The sequence below is a fragment of the Asterias amurensis genome, chromosome 1, assembly GCF_032118995.1.
Source record: "Asterias amurensis chromosome 1, ASM3211899v1".
Classification (NCBI taxonomy): Eukaryota; Metazoa; Echinodermata; class Asteroidea; order Forcipulatida; family Asteriidae; genus Asterias; species Asterias amurensis.
In genome coordinates, this window is record NC_092648.1 from 3,033,096 (window position 1) to 3,056,559 (window position 23,464).

Below are 23,464 nucleotides of genomic sequence, written 5' to 3' on the forward strand. Positions count from 1 at the left end.
AACCAGCACAGCCATTTGCCAACCTGGCATTTAATTTAGACGGATAGCTGGTATCATAGCGTTTCAATATACCTGACATCACAATGTAAGTTCGGTGAAAAGGAAGTCAGGGTAACATACTTCACACGCACAGAAGCATGCGCAGCTGCTGCGCGTGTCGTGTGTACTGGTCATCCACAGTTCAATTATGTAAATCAATGGTAATTTTGCACCAATTTATGGCTGTTTTCTGCATAATTAAAAACAGATAAAAAAAAAGTGTCAAATTTACAAATATATATAGAGTAATACATTTTTGTTGCTGCCTCTATCCAATATGGTTTGTAAACGGTCTAATTGTGTAGGCGGGGTTTGTTTAAGGTAAAGGGTCGGGTGTGCCCAAAATTATGGATAATCAACAAGAAAATTAAACAATTTCGGCTGTTTGGGTTACGCTGGGGGGGGGGGGAGGGGTCCTGTGACTCTTGGTTGTTGAGGGGCCAGCAGGTTGATTTGCTTAACATTATATTAAGATTGTACTAGTTTCTTTTACCAGTTTGTTTTCATTTTATTTTGACACCTTTGGTAATAACATTACTGTTTTCCTGATGAATGGATGAAACCGCTCCTCCTGAAGTTTTTGTAATGTTTTTTAACTTCATAGAAAAATAAATAAATTTAAAAGCTTTTAGATTATTACAAGTTTGGCTATACACTATGCAAATTAACGTTTCTGGACGCACGTGATTTGGACTCTGTCACTTGCTCAAGCCGCAAATTTCATGTGAGGTGGGAAAATTTTATGCGAGCAAGTGTTTAAAAGCTGTCCCATATTGCTTTTGTTTCTTTCAGTTTTTTTTTTGGTTTAGGATATTGTAACTTTGGACACAAATAAAAACTGCCCATAATGACGATTTAACGAGAACGCCCCGTTTTTCTGTTAAATGCAAATTAGTCTTTGGAATCTGCGCCTGCGTAGCTAGATCACACGTGACGCAATAAGCTTGCCGCACCGCCATTTTTAAAGAGAAGTAGATGGCAGTCAACGGTGCCAACTTGTATCACTGTACATTTTGTCCAACAAATTCAAGATTTTATTGAGTTCTATGGACACAGCTACCACAAAAGTGTGACGGTGAGTTACTGATTTGTTTGTGAAGATAATAATTTGGGTTATAATAGAGTTTTATGCAAAGAATTTAACGAACATTTAGGGCATTTTTGACACAGTCGAGTCCGGCTGACTATCGTCCCGTGTGTGTGGCGGCCGGGCGCGCGCACACACAGTGCCTTTTTAGTCAACTCGGTCCCAGTCAACCCGGTCCCAAAGGTCCCAAGTCAACTCGGTCCCAAGTCAACTCGGTCCCAGTCCACTCGGTCTCAGTCCACTCGGTGTCAGTCCACTCGGTCCCATGTCAACTCGGTCCCATGTCAACTCGGTCCAAGGGTCACTCACAAGTCAACTCGTTCCCAAGGGTCCCAAGTCAGCTCAGTCCCAACACAAGTCAACTCGTCGGTCCCTGTCAACTCGGTCCCAGTCAACTCGGTCCCAAGCCAAGGGTCCCAAGTCAACTCGGTCCCAACCACAAGTCAACTCGGTCCCTGTCAACTCAGTCCCAGTCAACTCGGTCCCAAGGGTCCCAAGTCAACTCGGTCCCAACCACCAAGTCAACTCGGTCCCAACCACCAGTCAACTCGCTCCCAAGTCAACTCGGTCCCAGTCAACTCAGTCCCAAGTACTTCTAGAAACTATAAAGGCTCCCCCGTGAGCCTTAAATAATTTTTATTATAGGGGTCTAATATTTTGGACCTCCTTAACGCTATACGTTTTTAAAATCGGCACTGATAGATGAAAGTTTTGTGACCGTTCGCCATCAATAACTAAAATTTCCTTTGTACTACACACCCAAAACTTTCCCAACACACTCAATATACATTCATGATGCTTGTAAGTTGTATCTCTCATGGCCTTTTTGTGGAGTTAAATTAAAAAACAGATCTTCAAAAAATGAAATTTTCTGCTCAGTACTCACTGTTGTTTTTTTCTGCCGCAACGCACGTTTTTTTGGCTTCTCAATATGCTCAACGCTTTATTTTTTGGTCACTTGGTCACCAAGCGCTGTACACGCGGGCACCAGCCTATTCGCTTGCCGAACTGCCGAGCCACGACCGAGTTGGTTATCGCTGAAGTTTGACTTGGCCTTTATGATCAAAGTATTCTAAACTTATTGAAAGGAAACATCATCGCATCCATTTCCAGCCAACCTCTTCTGACAAAATGTTGCTTTTAATTTGTTTACACTTTAGGCTAGCTATGGACATGCTATAGATGGCGTTTACCCCTCCAAGCATGCTGCCAGTCATCCACACCCCAATCAATGATGTCTTCAGCACTGGTTTTCATCCACAGGTAAGATTGAACTAAATGAACAACCATTAAATTGAGATTCATCAAGAGATGTACAATTTTTGATGCGATCGTGCTAAATGATTCATTTGTCAAAAATGTCAGTATGGATAAATGGGGCAAAACCGCCGACAAATTAAAACCCTATCGGCACCAAATCCATCAAAATCAATCGGTGGAACATGGTTGATTTTGTAAGATTTGGCACACCACAATGTTGTACCATTTGGTTGATTTTGATGGATTTGGTATATTAGGACACATCATCCTGGTTGATTTTGGCAGAGTTGGTCTTTTAGCTATTTCAAACCACTGGTTGATTTTGTTTGACTTGGTCCTTTAGATAGCTCCATTGGAGTGTCAACCCACTGGTTGATTTTGACATAGTTGTATTCCTACTACAGTACACACATTCCTGATATTTAATTAGGGGTCTGTAAATAAACAATGCATATTAGCTGAATACAATGACCTGGGCACTGCATGTACATACACTTGCATTGTGTTCTATCGTTTATTTAGTTTGTCTATACCACCTCATGAATATGAATGGGACTGGTGACCCAAGAATGTTCAAGGGTCGCCAGTTCCATTCATATTTACAGGTGGTATAAAAAAACTCCATAAATCAATATTCATAAATGTCATGCTGTATTACATAACTTTTTTCATTGAAGAAACATGAATGAGTAGTTTTTTACAATAGGTAAGTGTCATGGTAATATTTCTATAGAAATTTCAACATCATGCCCAGCTATAAATAAGGGTGAAAATGTGAACCCACCACACTTCAATGTGCGTGCTTGTGTCATTATGACTTCAAGAGAAACAAGAATGTTACAGGAGAGCTTGACTTGTGAAGAGAGCTTAGTGTTCCAAGAAGCTGCAATGGGGAAGAGAGCTGCTAGAGATCGTGAGAGAGGAAAGGAAGAAGAAGGCTGCCGAAAAGCGAAGAAGAAAGACAAGCAGAGCAGTAGTGCGAAAGGGAGTAAGGGAGTCGATCCTAGCTCACTGGGCCATGGAAAAAAACGCCCCCTGCAGCAAAGTTCGGGCTTACAGAAGAAAAGGAGAATTGAGGAGCAGAGAAATTTACGACAGACCATCCGCAGAAGTGCGACCGATGCAGGGGTCAGGATGGGTAAGCATTACAGGGCGCTTGCTATGACCGACACAGAGAGTGAGGAAGAATTTTTGGACGAAGCTGCGGCGATGTCTTCTTCAGGGTGTGACGATGACGATGTAGATGAGCCATCTTTCATCAGTGATGTGCCTGAGCCACCCATGCCGGCTAGAAAAGCCCCCCCTAGAAGGAAGGTAAAACGCAAGAAGACAACAGAGGTGGACTCGGACAACGACCCCGACCCTCCATCATGCTACCAGCCTGACTTCACCCCGGACAGTGAAGGATTGACGAGAACACTACACAACATCAGAGTTAGAAGCTTCAAGCCGAAGGGTACACTGGGACCTTCATTCAACCGACGCTCTTCGGCTTTGAAGTACTTCCTCAAGTTCTTTCCCATCAGTCTCCTTCTCACCATCGTCAAGTGGACCAATGTAAAACTTGCGGAGAAACAAGTTCGGCTAACGTCACTCGCAGAGATAAGAGCCTGGTTCGGCATACACCTCGTGATGGGTCTGGTCAAGGTGGCCAATTACAAAAATTACTGGTCAACACGGTTATCGTAACTCCCTCATCTCGTCCACAATGACCCGCAACCGTTTTGACTCCATCAGCCAGTTTCTTGTGTGTAACGATGCCAGCAAGGACCCCTCCCTCATCCAAGACAAGGCTCACCGATACAACGCCAAGCTCAAGCACCCCTTGTTCCATGTGCAGCCGGTATGGGACAAGGTCCGCAAACAGTGCCTGAAGAAGTACGTGCCGGATCGGGAGCTAACCATTGACGAGGCGATGATCCGGTACAGGGGATTCAAGGCTAGCGTTCGCAAGTTTTTTATGCCCCTGAAGCCAATTCGTGCCGGCTTTAAAGTTTACGCCATAGCCGAATCTGCTACAGGGTTCATCCTTAACTTCATTATCCACCCTCACGGCCAGAAGCCTGCTAAGATGTTGGATATCACCATGGATACTGCCAAATTCCATCTCAATGCATACCACCACCTGTACGCCGACAAGCTGTATACATCGATCCCCTTGGCGCGACACCTTCTGAGCCAAAAGATGTATCTGACCGGGGCCATCAAAGGCAACAGCAGAGGCCTGCCCAAGGACTTTAACAGCGAGAGGGTGAAGAGGATGAGTAGCAACCCTCGGGGCTCTTTCTCCACACGGCAGAATGGTCAACTGACTGTTGCTGCTTGGAAAGACAGCAGAGTGATGCTACTTCTTTCTTCAGCTCATCAAGGGTGGAGAGACCCTGAGGAGCACTCCGTGCAGCGAAAGATCGCAGATGATGGCACTGGACGCCTCGAGAAAAAGACCATCTCTGCACCTCCACAGGCAATTGATTACACCCGCTACATGGGAGGGGTTGATCGTGGGGACCAGCTACGATCCTACTACTCCTGCTCGAGGAAGTCCCAGCTGTGGTGGCGAAAAATCCTGTATTTCCTCGTCGACATAGCTCGAGTGAACGCGTGGATATGCTACCGGAATCACCACAGCACCGTAGCAACCAACAGTCCGGAAAGCTCCGACGAAGATGAAAGTGCCCCCACCCACTCCAAGTTCATCATGGATGTCGCAACACAGCTCATAGATGGGTATGCCCAAGGCAGAGCTGAGGTGCAGTTTTATGGATCCAAGAGGGTGAAAGCAAAGAACGCCCTTGGACACACATCAACTAGGATGCCAGGTCGCTATGCACGTTGGTGTCGCTGGTGCAGACTGCACAACGGAGTAACAAAGTCCGGAAGAACAAAGACAACAAGACGAGGCTGTCAAGCGTGTGGAGTCTACCTGTGTGCTGGACAGTGCTTCATCAACTACCACTCTCTTGTAAGCAGCGAAGAGGCAGGGCACACCACCAGCACCACCGAGTAGACGAGAGTAGACATCTTAGGACTCCCCACACAGCAAGATTTTTTTGGTACTCATTTTGTCCCCCTCATTTTGTGTCAGAAGAACAAAACCAAAAAATATCAGTGGATATTCATGCAATGGCAGTGCATTTCGGGGAAAAAAACCAACCAAAAAAAACCCACAAAAGCATAAAAAAAAAAAATTAAAAAAAGGCAGTGATGCAACAATGATATTCCTGTAACGGCAGTGCGAACAGAATAATTTCATCGAGACTGAGCCACCCAAAAAAAAAAAAAGTAAATGTACATAGAGTTTGTTCAATCACAATTCGTTCAGTTGGTTGATTGTGATTGATTCAGCTATGTAACAACCAGTAGTGACACTAAAGTTGGATGCCTAATAGACCAAGTCCATCAAAATACTCCAAGATGTTATTGATTGGTTCTGATGGATTCAGTACTTATGTAAAGAATGCTTTGGTTGATTATGGTTGATTCAGTACAGTTGCATATTTACTGTCTCTCATTTGATTGATTTTGGCGGATTAGGTATATTTTTTAGCAAAAACAGTCGGGGGGTTAGGGGGGTTAGGGTTAATGCACTCCGACAAGGCTAAAACAGGGATGTGATTTTCTCTGTTTTTAAAATGGAAATTAAGGTTTTTCAATCCCGCCCCTTCCCCCCTAAAAGCAAAATAAAAAATTAACAAACAGATTTTTTTTTTTTGACTTTACGTTAAATATTTTATTAATAAGATAAATTTCAAAAATGAAGATAAACCCAGTCTGACATGATAGAACGCCCTAGAATGCAGGGTACATTAGGGCTTTAAAAACAATGTATTGTAATCAGGCTTTGCACTCGCAAGCATTCAAGCTCTGCACTCACAAGCGTTCACGCTTTGCGCTCAAAATCCAGGTTTTCTTTCACAAGCCTATCACATCCTTGCTACAAGCATCAAGCTAATGAATTGCGTTTATTTAAAAAAAAATGTTATTAATTGATCACAAGCTAATAATGGAGTAGATGGAGTAGGAGTTGAGTATTTATATAATAGTGATAATATTATTGATTTAGAAAAGAATGGAGTTGGAGTTGAATGCCACCATGCAGATTGCAGGGGGAGAATTTTAACATGAAATAATGGCCTGCAATATTGTGAGCAAGTATCATTGAACTAGTTTGCTGCTTATTTGCTACCTTAAATAATAGTTTTAAAAAAAGAGAGTAATAGTTGCTTCTTATAGCACTCTGGTCCATCACCCAGTGAAGCTCATGGCGCTCGTACATCATTGCCCAATCACTTTAAGATTGTCTTAATTCTTGAACCACTGATGGTGTGACAAATCATACGGCTTAAAGGCAGTGAACACTATTGGTAACTCAAAATAATTGTTAGCATAAAACCTTACTTGGTAACGAGTAATGGAGAGCTGTTGATAGTATAAAACATTGTGAGAAACGGCTCCCTTGGAAGTAAGGTAGTTTTCAAGAAAGAAGTAATTTTCCACGAATTTGATTTCGAGACCTCAGAATTAGATTTTGAGGTCTCAAAATCAAGCATCTGAAAGCACACAACTTCATGTGACAAGGGTGTTTTTTTCTTTCGTTATTATCTCACAACTTCAGCTCAAGTTTTCACATGTTGAGATACCAGATGACTGGTATTTGACAATTTCCAATAGTGTACAGTGTCTTCAACTCCATTGTGCTTTTTTGCGTTACGTTTATAGCTACTTAGTCTGTTCATGTTTACAGGAGGTGAACTCATTCAAAATCCTTCATCACATTTAAGCTGATAATCTTTCAGGTATTTTGCAAATGAATATCCTTTGGTCAGTGCAAGTGTGGGTCATTCCACAAGGATTTTTTGTTCATTTCTTCATACCAGGAGGGCTGTTTGGTTCACTTGGAGCCCAGTTGATGTAATCTACATGTAGGCTAGTTCACGAAAAGGCTACTGCCGATTCAGGCGAAGGAGCTGGTGGTTGAGTTGTGTTGGTAGCTGTTCCATGTGTTCTTATAAACCCCTCAGTTTATTAGTGTGGCAAGCAGGAGTAAGTCATTTTCGTCTTGGCTCGTTAATGGACGCCAGATGAGATGGCCTGCCAAGCCGTGACAAACTCTGACAGTACTGTTCAGCTTTATGAAAGGTAGTGGCATCCAATTCGATAAGGTAGCAATTAGTCCCAAAACGTGTCTGAAGCGAAACTCAGTTACAATGTAGTTATGATCAGGAAATGAGACTGAAGGAAATGCGAAGATACTCAAGTTTAGATGATTGATTATGCCATACTTTCATAACTGGTCTAAGTTAGGTGCTCAAGGTTGGTGTAGTGGTGTCATGCCTCGCTTTCCACCTCTTGGAACCCAGTTCGAATCCCACCCAGGGCACTATGTTCTTGGGTTTTCAGTCCCTACTTGACTGTATGGGTTTTCCGTGGAAAAGTACCACATCTAAAACTGAAATTTTCTTCATCATCTTCTCTTCATGGTTTGGCTCTAGTTAAAGCGTTGAGAATATCCAGATCCAGACAATATTGTTAATGTAGAGTTCGTCCATTGAAAAGAGATGTACATTTGTACTTGGGTCAAATGAGATCTTTTTAAGTGATGAATGTACCATGTACACCAAAGTTGTTTGTGCCTCTTCCATAAAACGTTGTACAACACATGAAGCTATGACCTAAATAAATGCATTTATAGTGTGTTGGTTATAAGTCATCAATTACAGTTCTGCTCAGAACCTGGCTGGTCTTTTACAGATGAAACTCCTTTTGTAGGAACAATGTAAGTCATTCCACAAGAAGTTTTTTGCACTAGCAAAGAACTCTACGCAGTCTCCATCCCCGTCGGGTTGGTTTCCATGCCAGTTGGTGTAGCCGCCTGAAGAGCTGCCGTCGATAAAGCCCCAAGTTGACGAGTTGCTGGATCGGTCTAAACGGTAGCCAAACCAGGTTCTCTTGCCGGTTTCCCCGTACACGGATTTGATAAGCAGGACGAGGAAGTCATTTTCGTCTTGGCTCATAATGGATGCCAGATAAGATGGTCTGCCAAGGCGTGACAAAATCTGACAGTGCTGTTCAGCTTCATCAAATCTCTTGGCGTCCATCACGAGAAGGTAGCAATGATTCCCAAAACTTGTCCATGGGCTGTGACAGGACAGGCATGCAGGAGACACAATCAGGAAATACGACTGAAGGAGTGCTAAAAGAAAACTGAAAACTGTGAAGTTTGCTGCCATATTTAGGTCTGAGTGATAGCGTCTGTTTTCTGGTAATGTGTGTTACAGTCTCACTTGTCATCTGTGTCAAGTTGCAGTGAATTTGGTATATTTAAAAGCTAATGGATTTTGTTTATTAATGATCCGACTATTATATTATTGACTGTAGCCTAGGTGGTGAGTATTTCTCTAAATATAGAATGAAGTACCGGTATTGTACGCTCAAAAAACCTTGTTTGGAAATAACACTTTGCTTGCATCAACATTAACATTTCATCATTGGTAATGGACTTGTAGGCAAAGCCATGGTAGTACTAATGAATGTTTATGAGTGCAATGGTGCGAATATGTTCATGAGGTGAAAGATGGAATGTTCTATTCAACGAGGCGGAGCCGAGTTGAATGGACATTCCAGCTTTCAACGAATGAACATATTTGCACTATTGCAGGAATGAAAAACATTCATTATTTGTTTTATATAACATCCAAGTAGATCTTTGTCATTTTGGTTGGAAGATACAACTTTCAAAACAAACAAAGCATAGGCCTACAATTTTTAATTGTGAAATTACACCCGTTTCTCTTTGGGTCGGCCAGTTGGATTCAACAGTCACAATGTGCGTTCTGGACAGCTATTTTGAGACACGCAGAAGCCAAATGCTAGTACTTTTACTAATATGCCTTGCAGTAACACTGCTGCATTACCAAAGACACGCGCATGCAGTGTTTTTACTCTGCTTTTTCGTCCCATCCAAAAAGTACTATATTGCACGCTGCCAGCGATGCGATGATAAGCAAAGCCATGGTAGTATAATTCACTTTGGCGTCAAAATAAAATTCAGAGTATACAAGCCAAGCAAACTAATTGGTGTTGTTTTGGATTGTTTCTGAAAATTCAGTTTGTGCTTAAATTAATTGGCCGGCACATCATTAGTAAGAAATTATATGTTCCTATGTGTTTACAAAACCTAGATTGTCATGAAGGAATACGATAGTTTGCTTGAAATGATTTAAGGAGAATCAAGTAAAGCAATTTTTTTTGTAGAAGCGATATCAAAACATGATGTTTGAAAACAATCATGCGTTTTTGTTCACTCTCTACTCGTGACTCCCATGACCAATTTATTGAGCTTCAATTTCTTTGGGTTGTAATTTCAATTAATTTCATTTGTTAATTCTGGTTGTGAAGCCAAGGACTCTCCGAAAAGCGAATGAAAACAAAATACTCCCTGTCGAGAAAAGACAAGAAAGGAAGTTTCAGTTCAAGAGTTGAAATAGGTGCCCATGAAAGTTATTCCAGGGAAAACATGCACTCTGGAAGGGTCCAACAATTTTAAGAAGGGCATGCTTTGGGACCTTAGTTAGCTAGCAGAAAACAATTTACTTACCAGAATAAGGTTACCACCAAAAGAACCATGTCATACATGATCGTTTGCAAGTTATTTTTGCTTAGCAAGAAACTGTTATGCAACTATATTGTTTGTTTTAAGCAGCTCTGTGGATACGTGGCCCGTATTTTTATCTTGTCGGAAACTTTGGCTGTGCAGCACTTCTGTCTTTGTGAAAACAATTACATGGTTAAGTTGAGTCATTGCTTCAAAACTTTTACATATTTTGAAATGTTATGGAGAGAGAATCTGAACCAAATTTTGGTAAACAGAAATTCACCCCCCAACGAGTGAAACCATCACCGAATCCCCACACATTAATACACATGTGCGAGGAAATAACAAAAACATGGAATATGTTTTTCATTATAACAATTGTTTCTACCACATACTCTGACCATCTCTGTATTGCCCAGCTCTTATGTTCAAAGAATTACCTTGAAATAAAACCATATACCCCTTTCATTTGTTTTGCCTTTAGGCTTGCTACAGACATGCCATTGGCAGATGAAGTCTACATATCCAAAAGTAGATGCATGATGTCGATGTTGCACAGTGCCAAAGTACAACGATGTCTTCTCCAGCAACAGGTAAAGAACCAGTTTCAAAGTTCATTGAAGACACTGGACACTATTGGTAATTGACAAAGACCAGTCTTCTCACTTGGTGTGTCTCAATATGTATGCGTAAAATAACAAACCTGTGAAAATATGAATTCAATCGGTCATCAAAGTTGCGAGATAATAATGAAAGAAAAAATCACACTTGTCACACGAAGTCGTGTGCGTTTAGATGGTTGATTTCGAGACCTCAAGTTCTAAACTTGAGGTCTCGAAATCAAATTCGTGGAAAATTACTTCTTTCTCGAAAACTATGGCACTTCAGAGGGAGCCGTTTCTCACATTGTTTTATACCATCAACGTCTCCCCATTACTTGTCATGAAGAAAGGTTTTATGCTAATAATTATTTTGAGTAATTACCAATAGTGTCCACTGCCTTTAAATGGCCGTTTAAGAAGCCGTTTAAGAACGAGTTTTCCCAATGCTCTTGAGCTCTGTTTAGTGTAGTGCAATTTTATGAGACAGTTTTCGGATAGCATTGTGCCAAAACAATCAGTTATAAACAGCTCTAGCTGTACCTTTATCAACCGTTTAAACACTCCCATGTGACATGCTCTCAACCAATAGAATAGGAATAGCGAAACTGTCTGGGGTATTATGAATACTTGTTTCTGTGTTCTGAATTCTTACTCTAGTTTTGGTAAAACATACTAACACCTGTTTAACTACACAAAGATCCACCAACAAATTTGAGAAAGAAGGGAAGTGTCACCAATACCCCACCCCAACAAAACAAAGTGGACAGGCGAGACAACAACGGCAACATGTGTCGTTTTTGTTGTGGTTTTCGCCTAGATCTCAGTGCACTAATTGGTAAGACACTGCTCTAGAATTGCAAGGGTTGTGGGTTCGAATCCCACCCGAGTAAAATGGCTGTGATTTTTTTACAGGACTCAGGAAAGTAATAGGTATACATTGCTTACATACATCGGTGTATGGGTAAAACCAAAATTAATATTGTTATGGTTATGGTTATTGTTTAAAACAAGTGATGGAGATTACCTCCAGGGCTCACTCTTACATGTAGGTCAAAGCATCAAATTGTTACTGCAATTGAAAGAAAACTACAACACACACCCCTTTAAAAAAAATCTTGTCTTTATTTGATTGCATTTAGGCTAGCTAAAGACATGCCATTGTCAGATGAAGTCTATCTCTACCAAAGTAGATGCTTGATGTACATGCTGCCCAGTGTCGGATAAACCATTGTCTTCTTCTGCAACAGGTAAGCACCAGTTTCAACATGTGGGTTCAACAACTAATAGCCTCAAATTTCCTTACATCTTGGCCCAACAAAAGCCACTGAAAAGTAAGGGTTTGAAAGTCTTGTGTGTCAACAGCAACCGTTATAGGGCTTGATAAATGTAGCTCAGTTGGTAGAGCACCGACACATGTTTCAGTACCTAATGGGTATTACAGAGCTGCCAGCTTTTCTTGGTTCTGCAGAAAGTTCTCTGTAAGGTACATCAATCTTTCCATGATGAACACATTTGGAGATCTTCCTTTTAAAAAATAAAAATAAAAATTCTCCTTTTACTTGAAATATCTCCATTTGTACAAAAATCTCCCTGATTGCACCTGGACAAAGTTTTGCCATTTTGCATTTCCATGAGTTGAGATGTCATGATCACCACTTTAAGCCATTCAATTGAAATGTAGCACTGGCAGTTTTTTTAGGCATGGTGCCAAACACAAATGTTTTTTTAAAGGTTTCGTCTCCACAGTAAGATGGAGATGTTTAGGAAATAACACGTCAAAACACAGATTAAAACACATTGACAGTTGTCTACAAATGAAGATGTCGGCATTGTTTGGGTAATAAAACAAAATTTAAAGCAGACTCCAAAACAATAGTTTTGAAAATATTGTTTGTGTTTTATCCAAAAGTTGATGTGTCTTAAGCAAGTCCTGTGAAGAGAATTTAAATCCACAGGAACAATCCTGAGTTGGATTTGAACCCATGACCTTTACCATCCTAGGGCAGATGTCCTGCCACTTGACCACTGAGCCTGACAAAGTAAATCCACTTCAACCAGTTTTTCCTCCTAACACCATTGTGGCTGAGGGGCACATACATTATTTTTTTTTAAATGATGATGAAGTGAAGTTGATTCATATTAACTCAAAACCAATATGGCACTGTCTTCTATGAGCACATCATGATGTGCTCATAGAAGACGGTGCCTAGCTACAATGGACCGTTCCGGCTTTCCACTAAGCTCCGCCCACTGCTTACGTGAGCAAGACACGTGTACAAGCACTCCCAATGACATTCTGCACGATTCTGCCGCGCGTGCCAAATATACGCGCACGCATGACCGAGTTTGTCCGACCACAATCATTGCTGTGATTGGTCAAATGGGTGAACGTGCACAGTTTGATTGACAGGCCGGATCGGTCCATTGGAGAAACAACACCACACCCCTGTCACAAGATAATTTTTTGAAATTTGTTTGCATTTAGGTTAGCAAGAGACATGCCATTGTCAAATGAAGTCTACCTCCCCAAAAGTAGATGCATGAAGTGCATGCTGCTCAGTGTCAAAGTACAACAATGTCTTCCCCCTCAACAGGTAAGAACCAGATTCAACATGTGGGTTCAACAACTAATAGCACCATGTGTAGCTTATTGTGATCATTACAATCTTGGCCCAACAAAAACCACTGAAAAGGGTTTTGTGAACATACATGCATTAAGAGAAGTGTGATTGGTCTTGGTATCCCCTAGAAGCCTAATGTTTTTGGACCCCTAGTTCAAATGTAAAGATCGTTATGGCTAAAACAAAAGAAATGTTGTCCAAGCAATATCTCCAAAAGGGACTTGGCATATCGACTCCAAACTTGGTTTGTGGATTGGTCTTTGGATCCACAAGAAACCTATTGTTTTTGGACCCCCTGCATGTAAGTCAAATGTTATAAACAAATGCTATAAACAAAAGAAAAGTCATCCGGGCAATAACTCAAGAAGGACTTAGCGTATGGATTCCAAACTTAGTTTGTGGATTGGTCATGGGATCCCCCAGAAGCATATTGTTTTGGACTCCCTCAATTAAATATTGATGTCATTATTGCTAAAACACAAAAAATGTTGTCCGAGAACTCCAGAAGGACTTGGCATATCAACTCCAAACTTGGTCTGTGGACTGGTCTTGGGATCCTCCAGAAGCCTATTGTTTTTGGATCCCCTGCATGTAGATCAAGTGTTAAGGTCAGATGCGATAAACAAAAGAAAAATCGTCCGGGCAATCACTCAAGAAAGACTTGGCGTATGGATTCCAAACATAGTTTGTGAATTGGTCATGGGATCCCCCATAAGCCTATTGTTTTGGACTCCCTCAATTAAATATTGATGTCAGAAGGACTTGGCACATCAACTTCAAACTTGGTTTGTGGACTGGTCTTGGGATCCCCCAGAGAAGCCTATTGTTTTGGGAAATGTAAAGTTTGTAATGGTTTAAAAAGAAAAGAAATGTTGTCCAAGCAATAAATCAAGTCTGAGATTAATCTTGTTTGAACTACATGTAGTAGGCCTATTGTTTTTCTGCCACATCGCGGCGTTCAAAATGGTTCCCAGAACAGACCACTCAAACTTTAAAAGTGAAAACAACACTGAACTACCAGTTCCTCAGAAAACCAGTGTAATAGCAGTTTGTGTAGTGATGTAAAATTTTCTCAAAGCATGAACTTGTAGATTGTTTGCCTTCACTAATGTGCTACTTCCAATTCATGTTTTTAGACCTCACAGTGCTGTTTTGATTCATAGGCGCTTAGGGGGGCTTTCATGAAACTCTGCATTTTTGCCCAGCTTGACACTGATCAAAAGTTATTTGTTTACACTATGAATCCATTTTTACTTAATTATAAGGTAAGAGCCTCGTTATATTTTTTTCTGGTTCCTATGGACTGCATCTATCACAAAAATGTAACAACTATATATTTCTGAGCATTCTGTAGCCACTGTTTAATTATAAGTTATCATTACACACCCGTTTTAACCTTTCTATAATGAGAGAACACAACAATTAATTTTGTTCAAGTTAATTAGTAAATTAGTTGTTATTATTTGAAAGCTAAAGCTTAATAACTGTGTTCTTTGTTTGCATGATACAGCGAGGGTTGTCGTCTCCACAGAGATCTACACATCAACCAAGTAGATGTCTGAGACCTGCAGTTGATGAGCTTCCTAACAATGTACAAAGAGTCTTATAAGTGAACTGTTCTCTCCTTGATAAAAGGTAAGGGGAACTCCTGAATATTAAAACAGTTAGTTTTCATATATCAAATTTAGCGTCACCTTCTTTAGGTAGTTCCAACTGCTAATTGGTGGAGGACCTGCCCTTCTGAAATATGGTAGAATAGTGGGGAATATTTGGGCGAAGCAAGAAGAACAGAAGATTGGAAAGAGAAAGTGAGAATGATCTTTTACCCAGTTTCATAAACTGGCACTGTATGAAGTTCGTACATGTCTTCACATTCTGGCAAGACAACCCCTCTGCCCTCATACGTAGATGATGGGGTCACAGACAAAGCTGTTGCATTTAATGAGGTGACAGCGGGTACAGACTGCATCTCTGGCTCCAGCATTTGTAACGGACATCCACCCTCAACAGTCTGAGAAAGTATTCATCCATGAAACGTTTTCTCAAATTCAAATTATTTTTTTTTTAGTATTCAAACCATATTATTTTGAAGGTACTGAGTTCTTAGTACCGAGTAAGGTTTTATGGGCATAAATAGTTTGAAACCAATTTACTAATATATACATGTAACCCTACCTGTTCAACCAAACTACACGACCATGGTTTGGGGACAAACAAATATCCGTTCTTCTATTCTGTCACACTGGCAACAGAGTGATTCATGTAAACACAATTTTTGTTAGCTGACTAAAAAATAAAGTTAGTTTCAAATCAAGTACAAGTTTCAGTGTAAATAAAAGTATGTGTGTGGGCCCCCTCCTTGCCTTTGCTTTGCTTTTGTTTGTTGGTGTAGGGGGGTGGGGCGGTAAAACTCATCCCACCACACCCCCACCCCCCCCCCCTTGACAAAATGTTGAACACCTTTTATATACTGCATCACAGTGGTCTAGTGGTTAGACTGCAGGACTTGCAATCACAAGGTTGGTGGTTCATGTTCTACCAAGCTATCCACTGATTTCACAATGAATAGAACAAATATTGTTGTCTAGTTACTGAATCACAAGTTCTTGATTTGTGAAACTTACAACCGAAGACCTCAAACCAATGTTTGTAAGAGAGAGATTGGCTGTTGCCAGCTTTGTGATTACATTGTGTATATCCCCTTGTGGAAAATTCAGGGACGAGATTCTTCAGACTTTTATCTGAATTCAGACTTTTTACGTCGGCCTGGTAAAGAGAATCAGACAATATTTTTTTCCACAAATAACAAAATCCTGTCTTTGGTCTACTTCTCTAGTGCTTTGGTTAATGTTCCCAAAAGCTCAAGTTGTATAATCTATAACTCCAGGGGTTACCAAACGGTAGAAATGGCATCATTTCAACATACCTTTGAATTTGTATCCAAGTTACAGACTTTTTTGTTAGTAATGACTCTCACCCCTGGGAATTGCTGAACACCTTTGATGGAAAGATCATCTACTGTCCACATGCCAATCTATAGCCATTATATTAATTACACACCCAAGTAATGAAATTGAATTGAAGTTGATTTCTATAGACGATGTGACCTATGTTTACATTCAAACCGCCCTCTGTTGACAAAACACTGTACACGGCATGTTTCGCCGGGCAAAAAGACGCAAAGTCATGGTGAGATTGCGTGTACTTTCTAGCTGGCTGCCAAAACACAAAGGTGTTGTCCGGCGGTATGGGCGCGAATCATGTTATGGTTATCGAGTGATGCAAAGGTCACATCGTCTATAATAAAAACAAATGCTGTTTTTCTATGTTTTTTGTTATGAAATTTAATATTTTTGTTTTTACTTTTGCTTATAGGCAATGAAGCTGAAGTGAGGTCAACCAATCAACAATCAACAATCAACAAAGTGAATGATGTCTATACTTTGTACATCGAGCTTGTATTGAAAATGCCCTTTCTACTAATAAAGGTTTGTGTATACTATTATATTGAAAGACACTGGACACTGTTGGTAATTGTCAAAGACCAGTCTTCGCACTTGGTGTATCACAACATATGCATACAACAACAAATCTGTGAAAATGTGAGCTCAATTGGTTTTCAAGTTGTGTGCTTTGATCAGATGGTTGATTTTGAGACCTCAAAATCTAATTCTGAGGTTTAAAAATCAAATTTGTGGAAAACTACTTCTTTCTCGGAAACTATGTCACTTCAGAGGGAGCCGTTTCTCACAATCTTTTCTTTACTATCAACCTCTCCCCATTACTCGTTACCAAATAAGGTTTTATGCTAATAATTATTTTGAGTAATTACCAATAGTGCCCACTGCCTTTAAAGAATATCAAAAATGGTTGGAAAAAACTTCTTCTGAGATAACTAGTCGTTTAGGTAACCTTGTTTTGTACTTGATGCAAAAGATCCGTTGCTCTCGAATTGGTTGTAGTTTTTTATCACAACCATTTGCAGGTTCAACCAGCATTATGATCTGCTAACACTGTTTCAAATTCCTTCTTTTAAAATGTTTCAAAAACAATTTTTTTTTAGCTTCAACACAGACCTCTCGATAAAGAATTCTTTTGTTTTCAAATTTTTACATCTCATACTTTTACTTCAGTCATCTTTAAATAGTTTGAATTGGTGAAAAGCAAAAATGACTCTTTAAAGATCACATTAAAGCTATAGAGCCGAATGTTAGTGAAACACTCAATGGTATTTACAGATGTTTTAACCTAATTCGACATTTTCTGCAATTCAATTAAATAAAAAACCTCTCAAAATCAACACAATTTTTGAATTAGGCCTATTTGGTAACATTGTTACAAACAGTAGCGACCTTTTCTTGATTTGCATTTGTGGCTTTCCATAGTTTTCCAACCTGGGTGGGCAATAACTTGGGCAAAAAAAATGTCGAAAGCCTACCATATAAATGTTTGAGTTTTTAACACAGATTTCACTTGTTTGTACTTAAAAGCATGCTATCTGCAAACAAATTCCTTATAGATTCCTGAGACCTGCAGCTTGTGCCTACCATCAGCCCATTGTCTACACATCACCAACGTAGATATGTGAAGCTGACAACCGAGGTATGTAAAATTCCAACGGGTTACGGTACGCTAACATAAAGTGGGCTGTTTTTGCAGCACAGAACAGACTTCAGTACGCCACATGCCACAACATTTTGAGGATTATGCGGGCGCCAGCCTAACTCAAATGAGTGACCTATCCCTACAGATTGATTACAGATTAATTAAAAAAATCAAAACATGTTTATACTAACAAAACCCCTTATAAATAATAAGCAAACATATCATTTGCGCTTATATTTCAAGAAGAAATCATCATTGTTTCTTCTGAACTGTTACTTTCATGAACATGGGAATAAAATGTTTCTGCATCATTAAAACTACAAATGAAAGAACCAAAGAGCAGTGGTGAAATCATACATTTGAATGCATTAAACCAAACAAATGTGCAATTTTAATCTCATGGGGGACTTCACCAAACTCTTCCTAACTTAAGATTAATTTTTGGACTTTGGATGAGTTAAGTTCCAAAGACAAAAGGACACATTGAACCCATCCTAAGTTAGGATGAATCACTCGTCCTAACTCGAGTTAGGATTAATCCTAGCGTTTTGTGAAATCAACTGCAGCTGCCCCTACCCCACACCACTGCCAAAGAATTTGCTGAATTTCATGGCTGTCTAAATTTCAGTGTGATATTACCACTGGTTTGATGCAAAATCAGGTAGATGTTCTATGTCAACTGACGATTTGAACTGACGTTTTCAATGACAAAGTCAAATTGGAGGGGGGTGGGGAGTTCATTTGACCTTTGCATTTGTCATACACCCAAATGGGTTTATACAATTGTTTTCTTAACTTTTTACAGCATGAGAAAGCTGATATGCTTCCAGCAATTGTGTAGCAAATAACTTTTTCTACAATCTTGGAGGCTTGAGAGTTTGAGGAGAGCAACTCATCAAGGCATTCTACGCATCAAGAAATCGTGGATGAACAACCCCATAACTTGTCAAATCGTTGATATGTAAATTATGAATGTACACCGTAGATGCAATCTGGGCCCAGTTTCATAGCGCTGCTTAACAGTAGGCAATGTTTCGTGCTTACCGTGGTAGAACATTTTTCTAAGGTGCAAGCGTATTTCACAGGTTAGCAGAAAAAATGAGCGGCCATATTGCGCACTTACCATGGATTTGCATTGTGACATCATTTATTTTTGTGCGGTAAGCACCGGAAGGTAGGCATGCCTTTTCTGAGCTTACGGTTAGCAGCGATATGAAGTTGGGCCCTGTACTTATGTATGTTCTTGTAAAAAGTAAGTGCACCAATTGCAAGTAAGCGCACAATGTGTATTTATAAAACAAATAAGTCAGCGATCTAGGAACGAGCACGTTCAATGGTCTCTAACATCTACTCTGGAGTGTGTTCAGGGTTCCCGAGTTATGTACAATCCCGTAGATTTTGTTTTGTCCACAGTGCATGCTCGGAAATATAATAGACTGAAGTAAAAGCAGTGATACTTTAGTGTGATTAGTGGCTGTGCGGTGGTTCAATGAATAGTGGTTCGGGGTTTGATTATTTATGGTGCGATGGCCCTGCTTTACACTAACCTTTTATTAAATCCAGATTAAACTGCTTGCAATGTGCACTTATTTTATTTAAAAATTTAATATAAAACAACTGTGAAGTATAACAGATGGTATTTTTCCAACTCTCATCTTATTTCGGATTTCATTTGCTCTTAAAAAAAAGGGAGGTATGAATAACCTGTTACATACATCAAATGTACCTCTAGGTAAGACTTGTTGCTCAATTTACAAATATACATTATTCAAAACATTCATTTTGTTTAATTTTATTTAGAGAACATGTGGTGACTTACTTATATGAAATGAGTCCCTAGGATCACTTGTTGACCATTTCATGTCTGTCACACATTTATGGTAATTGCCAAGAAGTTTTTGGTTTAAAAACATATATAAATATTATTGTTATTGTGTTGCACACCAAAACTATGAATGTGCACATAATGTCTAAAAACTTCATTGTTATAGTTTCTGTGAAGGCACTGGACACTATTGGTTATTACTCAAAATAATTGTTAGCATAAAAACTTACTTGCTAACGAGCAATGGAGAGCTGTTGATAGTTAAAAACATTGTGAGAAACGGCTCTCTCTGAAATAACTGGTTTTTTAGAAAGAGGTAATTTCTAACTAAAACATTAAAAGACTTCAGGCCTGAAGCCTTTTATGAAAGTACACAAATTTGTGCAACAAGGGTGTTTTTTTTCCCTTTATTGCATATGTTGGGATACACCAAGTGAGAACACTGGTGTTTGACAATTACCAAAGGTGTCCAGTGCCTTTAAATGTATACCAAGTGTGATTACCTAAATTTACAGCTTGAGATGAATAAGTTTACTTTTCCAAAACATTATTTTGTAAAATCATTTGTTGTTTAAACTTTGCCTTAAAGGGAAGGTACACATTGGTAATTACTCAAAACAAATACTAACTTAAAAACTGACTTGGTAAAGAGCGCTGGAGAGCTGTTGATAGTATAAAACATTATGGGAAACGACTTCCTCTGAAGTTTTTAAGAAAGAGATAATTTCTCATTAAAATAATAAAGTACTTCTAGCTAGAAGTCTTTTATTCCTATCTGAAAGCACACAAGATCGTCCAACAAGGGTGTTTTTTTTTTCATAATTTTCTCGCAACTTCGATGACCCACTGAGCCCAAATTTTCACAGGCTTGTTATTTTATGCATATGATTGGATACACCAAGTGAGAAAACTCGTCTTTGACAATTACCAAACGTGTACCTTCCCTTTAAAGTCAATATTCCTCAAATAACTGGTTGTGTAAAATATTAGCCTGATGAGGAAATGTTCTACAAAATTTAAAAAGGGCAAAAAACGAATACACACAACATTAGCATTAATCGTATCGCTAGATAGCATGTCGCATTTTATTTAATCAAAACCATAAGTGTAAACATATTGTCTGAAAAACACACATCTTTGCTGTCGTAGCTTGACATGAAAACCTAATTTATTTGCAAGTTGCAGGTTGATTTTAACAAATTTCTTTTTAAAAAAAAATATGATTTCGTTTCCTGTAAAACTGCTTCATTGTTTAACATTGCATTCTTTTAAAATAATTTACCTCAACATCAATAGTCCTAAAACGAATTATGTTTAAATAATATGGCCTATCTAAATTTCCTCAAACTGGAAAAAAAAACAGCAAGTGCACAAAATATTCCCTAAAATTGTGCCTGAAACAAATGATGAAACTTCCACATCTAAGTGGTGTGAATTACTTATTGATAACAAAGTAACTAGATAAATTATTCTAACAAAGTAATAAACCTGTGTTAAATTAGTGTTGAAACTACCACTATTTATTCAACATTTTTGGCTACAGTAATGTTAATAGTTTTAATTAGAAAATTATATTGTTTGTACTATATTATTCAGAGTTTCCAAATAAAATTATTCTTTAAAGATAGCAAGCAATCTCTCTCATTCCCTTATTTTATGTTTTTTTTTTATATGTAATGTATTTTAAATTTACCACCTTTCAGCCATACCTTAGAGTAAACCATTTCAATATAAAAAGTTCTACCCCTTTAAACTTAATCTGAGAAAAATGATTAAATGGAAAAGTACACCCCTTTAAATGCCTTTAGCAGGTTCTTCCCTTAACTAAAAGTAATATATGAACACCTTTTAGTACAACAATACAATATGTGTACTTTCATTTTTAATAAAGTCCAATAAGATCCCTTTAATCCCTTCAACACAATTTATAAAAACTATAACCCCTCCAAAACTACTTGCCTTTAAACTTAATTTTAAATTTACCACACCTTTAAGACCCCAAAACTAACACCTTTGAAGCATACCTTAAAATAAACCGCTTTAATTTAAAAAAAAAAATCCACCCCTTTAAACTTAACTTGAAAATTATTAAACAATCTTTACTTCATTTACCACACCTTTAAGACCCCAACACCCACACCTTTGAATCACACCTTCAAATAAACCATTTCAATATAAAAAGTTCCACCCCTTTAAACTTAATTTGAGAATTAATAAGCCAACCCCTTTAAATACCTCTTGCAGGTTATTGACTTAATTGCAAAAAGTAATACGTGAGCACCTTTAAAAATCTTAATAAAGTAAGTTTGTACTGCCACTTTAAATAATACATGAACACCTTTAAATACCCTTTTTGAAATCTTTGTACAACCACTTTAAATCAATTCAATCCAACGACGACATCACATGATGAATCACTACCTACCTAAACCAACTACAGTCTACATCCCCCCCCCCCCCATTATATATGAACTAGTCCATCTCCATCACACTCGATTCCCCGCCCGAGCCCTCATCCCCAACCAGTGCATCAGTTTACTCCTACCATCACTCGAAGCCCTCATCCGTATCAGTCCAGCACATTACTCCTACCATCGTCCTAAGCCCGCATTCAAACCAGCCCATCCCCTACCATCACCCAAGACCTCATCCCAAACAGCCCAGCCCAAATTGTACTCCTACCATCACCCTAAGCCCTCGTCCCAACCAGCCCATCACTCCTACCATCACCCCAAGCCCTCATCCCAATCAGCACATTACTCCTACCATCGCCCTAAGCCCTCATCCCAAGCAGTATAGCCCATCATCACTCCTACCATCACTCAAGACCTCATCCCAACCAGCTCATCCCATTACTCCTACCATCACCCGAAGCCCTCATCCCAACAAGCCCATCCCCTTCCATCACCCAAGCCCTCATCCCAAATAGCCCAGCCCAAAGTGTACTCCTACCATCACCCTAAGCCCTTGTCCCAACCAGCCCATCACTCTTACCATCACCCCAAGCCCTCATCCCAATAAGTGCAGCCCATCACCCCAAGCCCTCATCCAAACTCTTCCAGCCCCATCACCATAGGCCCCCATCCCAACCAGCCCACTGGCTGTCGAGCATCCTCCCAGCCCATCACCCCAACTCTAAATCCCAAACCCACTCAGCAACCTCCTTGGCCCCTCAGCACTTAGAAATTTTACTCCTCCAGCCAAGCTCCAAGGCCCTTGGTAGGCCCTTGTAGGCCCTTGGTCAGCTCTCAGATCAGCTAGAAATCCAAGGGTTGAGCCAGGGAAAATAAATTCTGAAATATTTTCTAAGTCAGCCATTTTTAACTTCATCACTCCAAAAACCGTTAGATTTTATAACAGCTCAGTAGCACAGCAGTGAGAGAGAGTGCTTACAGAGTGGAAGGTCCCCGGTTCAAGCCCTGCACATTTTTATCAGAATTATAAAAAAAGTCTTTTTTTAATGGTAAAAGGGTCCCCGGAGGGATTTGAACCCACCCTGCTCACAGCTCCAGGATTCCTGGGGCTGTGAGCTAGCCCGCTGCGCTACGGCGGCTCTTGAAAAAATTTGCTCGGAACTAATATTTAAACCTTAGAATGGAAAGGTCAAATAAAAAAAATAAATGAGATGAACCCTATGACCTTTGACCTCAGCAGGAGCCACAAGAAGAAAAATAGAATAAAGACATGTCAGTTGGTGTACGTTAAATAAAGGTTTATTTGCAGAACAAAAATAAACAGTACAAATATTACCAGATCTGTTTAACGAGTAAAACATATACCATTAAGACTACATTTCATATTAAGCAGTTTAACATTAAAAAATTACAAAGT

General features: G+C 39.5%; 1 protein-coding gene, 1 long non-coding RNA gene and 1 pseudogene across 3 annotated transcripts; 2 read left to right on the plus strand and 1 right to left on the minus strand.

The window, feature by feature from the left end:
* The first annotated feature begins 1,012 nt into the window (after positions 1–1,012).
* On the plus strand, positions 1,013–21,264 carry LOC139939367 (uncharacterized). Of its 2 annotated transcripts, none has more exons than XR_011786290.1 (9): positions 1,013–1,114; positions 2,287–2,389; positions 10,465–10,573; positions 11,722–11,829; positions 13,068–13,176; positions 14,714–14,838; positions 16,579–16,691; positions 17,723–17,805; positions 18,614–21,264. It is a non-coding gene; the product is annotated as an uncharacterized lncRNA (long non-coding RNA). The 2 variants fall into 2 exon arrangements; XR_011786291.1 differs by having other exon boundaries at positions 1,025–1,114; positions 2,292–2,389.
* On the plus strand, positions 3,200–5,399 carry LOC139939951 (piggyBac transposable element-derived protein 4-like; annotated as a pseudogene).
* Positions 7,922–8,623, minus strand: LOC139939362 (snaclec coagulation factor IX/factor X-binding protein subunit B-like). The gene has a single exon (XM_071935179.1). It carries the CDS (start codon positions 8,614–8,616, stop codon positions 8,113–8,115), a length of 504 nt encoding a protein of 167 aa, XP_071791280.1. The 5' UTR covers positions 8,617–8,623; the 3' UTR covers positions 7,922–8,112.
* Positions 21,265–23,464: the final 2,200 nt, after the last annotated feature.

Coding starts and splice junctions, on each gene's coding strand:
- LOC139939362 (XM_071935179.1), bottom strand. CDS start 8,616: ATGGCAGCAAACTTCACAGTTTTCAGTTTTCTTTTAGCACTCCTTCAG.